Source organism: Benincasa hispida, chromosome 1 (genome assembly GCF_027475165.1).
Source record: "Benincasa hispida cultivar pf3 chromosome 1, pf3_genome.v1.1, whole genome shotgun sequence".
Classification (NCBI taxonomy): Eukaryota; Viridiplantae; Streptophyta; class Magnoliopsida; order Cucurbitales; family Cucurbitaceae; genus Benincasa; species Benincasa hispida.
The window spans coordinates 17962680-17971567 of record NC_143478.1 but is presented as its reverse complement, the minus strand read 5'-3'; the positions used below and the strand labels follow the sequence as shown (position 1 = coordinate 17971567).

The window sequence follows — 8888 nt, the reverse complement described above, 5'->3', positions numbered from 1 at the left end:
ACAAATGGCAGCAGTTGGTTGTTTAGCAGTGTCCTTGTTTTGTGGATCCCATAGACAAAGACAGACAATTCTGCTTTTAAAATTGGCCTAGTGGTGTCAAATTGAGGGATTGATTAGCTATGATTACAATTGCTTGGGGTTTTGTTTTTTTTTTTTTTTTTTTTTTGGCCTTTTAGTCAACCACTGGGAAGCAATTTTGAAGGTATAAAAAACCAAAAGAAAAGCTCTTTTCTGAATCTTGGTTTCCATTACTGCCAAAACCTGCAACTTTGTCTCCTGCTTTATTTTTTAGTTTTGTTCGTTTGCATTGCCATAACAGGCTGGCTTGTAATGAAAAAAGAAAAAATCATTCTTTATTCGTATAAAAATGGGAAGGGTGAAAGAAGAAGATGGCATGCCTGAGAAGACAATCAACAAAACCAACTTTTTACAGTAAAAGTGATGAAATGCAGCAGGAGAGAAGGGGGAGAATTCAGAATTCACACAATAAATAAATAATCTTTTTCTTTAACTTTTTTTTGGGGGGTTTTCACCTCTTTTACATCACTATGGTAACGACTATCATACATCCACTGATTCTTTTGCTCTTTTTGGATTTGAGGAAAAGAAAGAACAAAAAATTAAAAAAGAGTGCTACAGATCATTCATTTGACTACCTTTGACTTGTATTTAATAACCAATGTGTATTCCTAGACAGAGAAAAAGAATCAAGAAATGAAGGGAAGAAAAAAAATTAAAAGAGGGCAAAAATATTAGTCAATCCACATGGCGCCACTTTACTGGACGAGTTTATCCAATCCTGCAAAAGCAGAAGCTTTTCATGATTAGAGCATGAAGAAACCACAATTATTGATTAAGTACAGAAGTAATCAGCAATCCTGGGGGAATGCTTAATGGGTGCAACAATCATTACCCGAAAGCTAAGCGTCGTCGATTAGGAGACCAAATTATGCAGGTTGTACTAAAAAGTGAGTAAATTCAGCAGGCAGTAGCAGCTAACAAGATATGATGACCAAAGGCACAATGTGTTGGGAAGGAAGGTCAGTGAAATTAGCTAACCTAAAGGGGATTTCAGAATGAGGACCTGATAAACGAGCAAAAGCAATATGAGACAAACAAACTAAAGACCCCACAGCAGAAACAGGAAAAATATTTCAAAGAAAGAATGAGGAGAAAAGACAAGTAAGGGCAAGAAGCATACTTTTTTGGACTGTGGGCTATGAAATGTCTCCATCAGCCTTCAAGGATGAGCTCCACCACCATATGGGACCAGATTTGCAATCAAATCAGATAACTTTCTTGAGGGTTGAATTATGGAAGAGTGGAATAAGGCTTTGAAAAGGAGACTCAAACAAGTCCTAATCTAGTTTGTAACTGATTGCTGCAAGACATCATTCACTTTGGGGAGGAATCTTATTGGAAAATTTTCTAGGATTATGATATACAAAGTTTCGGGTCAGCCGAGAAAAGATAGGCCAGAATGGCTTTAGCTATAAAGGTTGGTGAAATGGAGATAGCTTACATTTAAGTTCTTCCACAGGCCTCACTCTATTTATGGCTGAATTGTGTAGCCATATGATTTCACTATCAGAAAAAGTTCAGCTCGGTATATCCATGTGCGTATGGGAGAAGCTCTTCGACCTCAATCCTGGAACTAGAATAACTCATGCTTTTCTTCAATCTCCCTCGGCTTGACTCAACCTCGGCCCAAAACACTCCATAAACTGGTCTATGATCTGAAAACCTAGACTCTCCACGGACATAGGATAACTGATGGAGACCTTCTCCATGCCACAATATCCGATCGCACCTTCATAAACAGAATATGTAAATTAGCATGCTGAATTAATAGAGAGAAATTTATGTTTCTTCACAATCTTGATACTTGATGCTCTTTCTGTTAAGCTTAAACTTCACTGAATTCTTTTTCGTCACTTAATAATTTCCTACATTGCTAATGTAACAATGAGTTGAGATTGAATAGAATGACTGGCAATATGGACTTACCAAGCGGGTTTACGACGTTTCTCTTTTGGATGAGCGCCTTCCCCTGCATATCGGTCTGAATTTGTTGAATACTTGTACGTGGGAGGAAAGTAAATCTTTCCTTCATTCCATCCAGCAAATACACGCCCACGTCTTTGTTCTATTCGTAACTGCATAGGATAGTAGTTGGTTAACACTTTAACAGAAAGCTTCTCGTTCACTAAATAACTAAAGTATAAACATGCATTGGAATTCAGTTCCAAAATTATGTAGTCATACCTGATCCTTCTCAAGCAGTGCCCTCCAGTTTTGCATCTCTACGAGTGCCTTGGCAGAACGGTATGAAAGAGCAATCCGATAATTTAAATCCCCAAGCCAAATAATGCGACTGCAAGATAGCTTAAGATAGTAAGAATAATGAACTTGAAACTGTAGAATAAATCCAAAATCAAATCTAATGTGAACAGATTCAACAATCACTTCAAATGAAAATAAAAGTCCAGTAAGTTTGGTTGCAGATGTCTTTGAGCTCTTTTTTCTCTTTCATTAAAGGTGAAGATGAAAGAAAACATCTTACTCATGCTCAAGGATTGTTTCTGGGGACTTCTCGTCACTGCTTGCACCATGCACTCGTGGGAACCTTGTCTTCTTAAGTATCTCCATTACATCTGAGTTTCTTCTAAGCTCGTCGCCTTCTTTCTCTCCAGATGTTAAGTGGGTACAAATGAAGCAAAAGCTTGTCTGATGTAAAGACATACTGATAGAAATTGATCCCTGAAGTAGATCAAACCTTTGTTTCAGTTGACCAAAAATTTTCAAGAAATGGAATTGCTATTATTATCTAATAATTGATACCTTATTCCCAAGGTAGCCCATCAATCCTCTGCCAACACAAGAAACTTTCATGTTTCGGACATGATCCCTCAAGTCACTTTTTACCCATATTGTGAGAAATATGCCAACCATTTGTTTGCTTGCAACTAAACAATACCTAGAATGTCCTGGCATTCTATATCCACCATCCTGGGATGAAGAACCACCATGGGACATTGGTGAAAATAAAACAGTGCTCGGTGACTCCCACGGAACATTATCATCGTCTGACGAACCCCATCGTGAGCAGTCGCTAGGCCTCGAGTAGTCACTCGGCCTGCAAAAGTCGCTTGGCCTTGAGTAGTCACTTGGCCTGCAAAAGTCACTGGACCTGGAATAGTCACTTGGTCTTGAGTAGTCACTGGGTCTGCAGTAATCACTTGGCCTGTGACCCCATCTGAAGTTAGGATCAAAATCACTTGACCGATGACCAAAGATAACACGGTCACATACACTGAATCTTCGATCGAGCCGTGGCTGTGGTATTGAAGGATCATTGTCCATTCTCCAGCTGTTGGTCGTTTGAAATGATCGGCGATGGAAGAAAGATGAATTCTTCTGCCTAGCAGACCCCTCAAAATCTGCATTTATCTCCACAATGGGTTTTGGAATTGGAGAAGGCGTATAACATGCATTACCACCACTTGTTCCCGGAAGATTGTTTAGAGTGTTTCGAATAAGAGCCTGCCATTTTTTAGCAGGACCATTGTCTTCTGCACCCAGTATATTACCAGCATTCAATGGCACTATCTCCTGAAATCTGAAAGACGGGACAAAAAAAACTTACCAATTATATTCCCTTCTCCTAACTGAGTAGAAAGATGAGAAAAAGTTTATCATAATTATTACCCAAGAACATAAATATCTGCAGGGGGTGAGGATTGAAGCCAATCATCCAGATTTAAATTGTTAGGAGGAGATCTTCCAGCCACGTTCCATGTAGCAACAAAAATGCTGAAGACAAAACCACTCAGTTTACAAATCAAAACCAACCAAAATGCTAGAAAAGAAGCATAAACCTGTCTCAAGACAGAGATATATCCTTAATTCTTTACCTATAGTTCTGCACATCTATAATACGAGGATGGTCAAGATTCATCTTCCCTCGCCTCCCCTGCTCACCATTTTTGCTGAATTTCTCTGTGCATTGATGAAAAAATCTCAGGAAGAAGAAGAAGAACCACCAAATTCTGATAAACAATTTTCTCAGAATCAAATTCTCAAAAACCGAGCTAAAGTGGCTTGTGTTTATGAACCTGTTTTGCTTTTCTTGATGGTGCATGGTTCCCTCTCTGAGAAGCTGCTGCTTCTGTAATCCATTTCACATCCTGTAGAAGAAAGAATGACGTCAATGGATGAAAAACAACTTCATAAAGATTTGATCCATAAGCAGAAAATGAAAGCTTTTAAGCGAACTTATATAACGATTTCAAAAACCAAAATTATGGAGCTTCAGATTTAGGCATGTGGAAAAGCACAAAAGAGTTGGGATTTCTGCAATCCAATTGATGAAACAAGAAATTCAAAGAGCTACCTCTATAAGCAACATCGTCCGCTTGAAAATCCTCGCTTTTGCACCTAATATTGAACCACTTTCTGACCATTTTCTTGGACCATGAGAGCTTCAAGACCAAAAAAGGAAAACCAAATAACAATCAGATTCCCGTTTTCCTTTCACAAAAAACAAAAAACAAGAGAAGATTTTGAAACAGTATCCCAAATGGGTTTTTAAAGAAATTGAAGAACCACCTTGCTTTTCTTAGAATTCTCATCTCTCATTGTTCCACCACTACTTCATACAGCTCCACTACTACTATTTCCCCCCACACAGAATTTGAGGGTTTTGCTTCAAATCCTCAAAATACCCATCAGAACCCAATAAAATGGGCAACGATTCTCCAACCAAAAACTTAAGAGCTTTCCCACAAAATCCAAACCAAACCAAACACAACCCAGTTCTCCAAATACTTAGGAAGATCAAACCCAAAATTCCTTTCCTCTCAATAAACAAGAGAAACCCAAAAGAAAGGGGTAAAACTTGAGGTGAATGAGAATGAAGAAGAAATGGGGAGAGATTCTGAAGTAGAAGAAGACAATGCGGAAGGCAAACATAAGATAGGCAGATAGAAGGAGAGAGAAAATTTTTAGAGAGATATAAAGCTCATAGAGCTTCTCTTTCTCTGTGCTGTGCAGCCAAAGGGCCTCGTTCTCTGTAAAAACAGCAAAGTATCGAATTTGAACAGTATAAAGTGCAGAGAGAAAGAAAAGAAAAAGAAAGAAAGAAAAGAGAGAGTGGGTGAGTCAGTGTTAAGGGTCTCTCCTTCTCCCCTTCTCCCCTCCTTTTCCTTTTTAATTCTAAGTTAAGACAGACTCAACATGATGAAGCAACGGGCATGTCGTTTATTTTAGCTTTCTTTTTTACCCTTTCTCACAGAGAAAACACAAAACCAAAGGCTGCCCATTTCGGTCAGCAAAGCCATGAAGAAAGGGCAGCCCTCAGCTCCTGAGATCTACCACACAAAAACCCCATTGCCCTTCCTTCTTCTTCTTCTTGGCCCTGTTTTGGTCTACCATCAAACAAAGTAAAAGCAATCTAAAGATGCAATAAAGATAAAGTGAAATGTGTATATTAGTACTAAAATGTTTTTTGTTTTGTTTTCTGTTTTTGTTTTGTTTTCTTCTTTTGTGAGCCAAAGAATGTTTGGGAGAGAAGGTACAGTAATTTCACAAAAGAAAGAAAAGTGCCATTCCTTAACCCTCTTTGCCTTCTTTAACACATTGGATTTCGTGTTTTCCCCCCCATTTTCTCCCTTGACTCAGATATTTGTTTAAACTAATCAAGCTTTCAACTTTATGTCTTTGTACATTACAATTTACAAATGGTCTGTAATTTCTACAAGAATCAAGAGGAGAAGGAAAAAAATATCCTTTGCCTAAGAAGAGACAGGGAGAGGGTAGAATACTAAACTACATACCAAATTTATTGTATTGGTACCAAACCAAGATTGAGTCTTTTTTTTTTTTTTTAACATTTAATGATTGAAAGAGGTAGGGAGGGGGAAAAGGCAGTTTCTGTACCAATGTGTATGTTTTTTAGCTTAGGATTTTGACTAGGAGAGGCCAATAATTCATCAACTTCAAACAAAATTCAACTTATTTTTTGGGCCCTTCTTCAATTGTTTGGTATTTTAAGATTTTAAATAGAATTAGATTGTGATGGATAAGCACCTTCTATTGGAAATTATCTGAATGCATTTAGGGTATTAAGGTTAAAATTGCTTAAGTATGGTATGTTGGGGATGTTAGAACCATTAAAAAAACGTATGACAACCAAAAATGATTTACCATTATTGGTATAAATTATCTTTAAATGTAATTTGAGGTCATAGGATCGAACTCTTACTTTCTCATTTACGGTGTATTACTTTTTTTAAAAAAAAAAAAAAAAAAGGTACAAGCACTCTGTTAGTTGAACTACGCTCTTGTTGACATTTACGACGTATTACTCAAAGAAAAAAAAATGAACTTTTATAATTATGTTTATTTGATCAAGAAAACAATAGATAAACAGAATCACTATCTTTAATAGTGTTTATAGTGACATAATTGGATTTTATTTTGTTAGGGAAATATCTCTAACTTTCTATATTAATTATAATAATTGAAAAGTATAATTTATTCTAGTAATTCAACTGATAGAAACTTATATGTTGTAATTAAACATAGAAATGAAATTATGAAATTCGATTTAACTGGTTTCCTTATATGTTAGTAGTTAATTTCTTTTTTCTAATTTGTAAGCGACGGGTAGCTTTTAATACTAAGAATTCAATGATATTGTTAAAAATAGATAAATAAAAGGGATGTTTTCAAATATAGAAAAATGAACCAAAATATTTTTAGATATAGCAAAATATCACTATCTCCAGTGATAGGCACTGATAGACTATTAGCGTCTGATACACTAATAGATGTTTATCAATGTCTATTATTGTCTATGAGTGATAGTCGGTAATATTTTGCTATATCTAAATATATACTTCCAACAGTTTGGTATTTAAAAAAAAAATCGTAAATAAAATAAAAAAAATATGTTTTTTTGGGATTTTCGAAAATAAAAAAAAATAAGGAAAAATATTTACATAAATAACAATATTTAATTATTTTCTCCTTCTCCTTCTTCTTCCTCTTTCTTCTTCAACTATAAATCTTCTTCTTTTCTATTTATGGTTTTGTTGCTGGTTCAAAAATATTAATTAGAATGACAACAATAGACAATAGAAGGCCAAATTATAGACCAAGTGATAGTGGTTTTTGGTAGTTTTGTTGCTAGTTCCAAAATGGTAATTAAAATGATAATGATAGACAATGGAAGACCAAGTGATTGAACACTATCATTATCTATCATAGATAGACACGGATAGTTGTCTATCACTGTCTATCTGCAACAGACAGTGATAGACTACTATCAATTGTCTATCAATAGATAATTATTTTGTTGTTGCTAGTTATTGGTAGTTTTTTTGCTTTTAGATAGTTTATGATACATACACTAGACATCGTTATTGAAAATTATGTTGTGTTTTAGATAGTTGTGATAGAATTTATTATCAAGGTCTATCAGTGATAGAAACTGATACAAGTCTATCACTGATATAAGTCTATTAGTATCTATCAGCGATAGAAACTGATAAAAGTTTATTACTGAGATAAAAGTCTATCAGTGTCTATTAGCGATAGAAAACGATGGAAGTTTATCATTGATACTATTAGTGATAGAAACTAACACAAGTCTATCATTGATAGAGGTCAATAGAGATGGATAAAAGTCTATCAGTGTCTATCAGTATTTTTTTTTTTTTTGCCAAATTTGGCATTTTTTCTATCTATGAAAATTTCTATTTTTTATACTTATATCTAATAAGAAAAATAAGACTATCGATACTATACATGTAGACACTTAGGTCTTATTTGACAATTATTTGGTTTTTGAAATATGTGTTTGTTTTCTTACCATTTATTTCGTATGATTTCATATTTTTAATCAAACATTTGAATTCTTAGTTAAATTTCAAAAACAAAATAAGTATTCTGCTAGTTTCAAATTTTTTCTTATTTTTTAAAATATAATCAAATGAATAAATCAACATGAGAAAATGGTATTTATTAACTTAATTTTCAAAAAAAAAAAAAAAAAAAAAAAAAAACTAAATAGACATCAAAAGAGAAAGAGACTCTATGTTAGGAAGAAAATGATATTCGTTTAATAGGATTGAAATTTGACTTTATGAAATTCTCTATATCACGAAATAGTATGAGTACTTGATATTTTCTCTCAATAAATGCTTGAACAATACGAACCAACCATACAATTTTGAACAAACTACTTTTCGAGTGGATGTGAAAAATATTCTCTATTTTTCAAAGAATAATTGTGAAAAAGGTAATAATTAATCTAGAAATTTTCACTAGCTCTCTTAACACATCAAAATCACCGATAAATTAAAAAAAAAATACATAATGTTTAATATCTTCATTTTCTATGGGTATATTCTCAACTAATATATTGAATTAACAAAAAATGGACACAATTTAAATATATTCGGTGAAGATATTTAGTATTAATATTACATTAAATATTTTCATGTTATGCCAAAACAAATATAACTTGATTCACATAAAATTTATACTATAAATTTCAAGATCGTATATTTTAAAAAAATAAAAATAAATAAATAAAAACCTCCCATACTACTACCCACTACCATAGGTCATGTAGAAGTATGACCTACAATGATGACTAATACTTCTAGTAGCATAGGGCCTTTTCATACTACCACTAACTTTTAGCTACAATACTTGCATTTAAAGGGACAAAAGACCCACTAAGTATGATAACAAAATAAACAAATTAAGTATTAACTAACAGTGTTTTCTAAAAACAAAAATATGCCCTATCATGTATAGTATTTAATATAAAGCAATATACTTTTTAATTACAACACATCTACCTAACTAATAATAACAAT

General features: G+C 33.9%; 1 protein-coding gene across 2 annotated transcripts; it reads right to left on the bottom strand.

The window, feature by feature from the left end:
- Positions 1-478: 478 nt before the first annotated feature.
- On the bottom strand, positions 479-5513 carry LOC120086190 (type IV inositol polyphosphate 5-phosphatase 7-like). 2 transcript variants are annotated; one of them, XM_039042721.2, is made up of 12 exons: positions 4609-5513; positions 4394-4481; positions 4116-4187; positions 3915-3999; positions 3709-3813; positions 2842-3619; positions 2564-2760; positions 2266-2374; positions 2008-2156; positions 1202-1810; positions 914-1084; positions 479-799 (listed from the first exon to the last, which is right to left on the bottom strand). In XM_039042721.2, exons 1-10 carry the CDS (start codon positions 4636-4638, stop codon positions 1588-1590), a joined length of 1836 nt encoding a protein of 611 aa, XP_038898649.1. In that variant the 5' UTR covers positions 4639-5513; the 3' UTR covers positions 479-799; positions 914-1084; positions 1202-1587. The 2 variants fall into 2 exon arrangements, with proteins under 2 accessions (XP_038898649.1, XP_038898659.1); XM_039042731.2 differs by lacking the exon at positions 914-1084.
- Between the last annotated feature and the right edge of the window lie 3375 nt (positions 5514-8888).

Excerpts from the sequence above, each read along its gene's own strand:
- LOC120086190 (XM_039042721.2), bottom strand. The coding sequence starts at position 4,638 with ATGAGAGATGAGAATTCTAAGAAAAGCAAG. Across the intron at positions 3,814-3,914 it reads ATAGATGTGCAGAACTATAG|CATTTTTGTTGCTACATGGA; the intron begins GTAAAGAATTAA and ends TTTTGTCTTCAG. Across the intron at positions 2,761-2,841 it reads TGGGCTACCTTGGGAATAAG|GGATCAATTTCTATCAGTAT; the intron begins GTATCAATTATT and ends GATCTACTTCAG.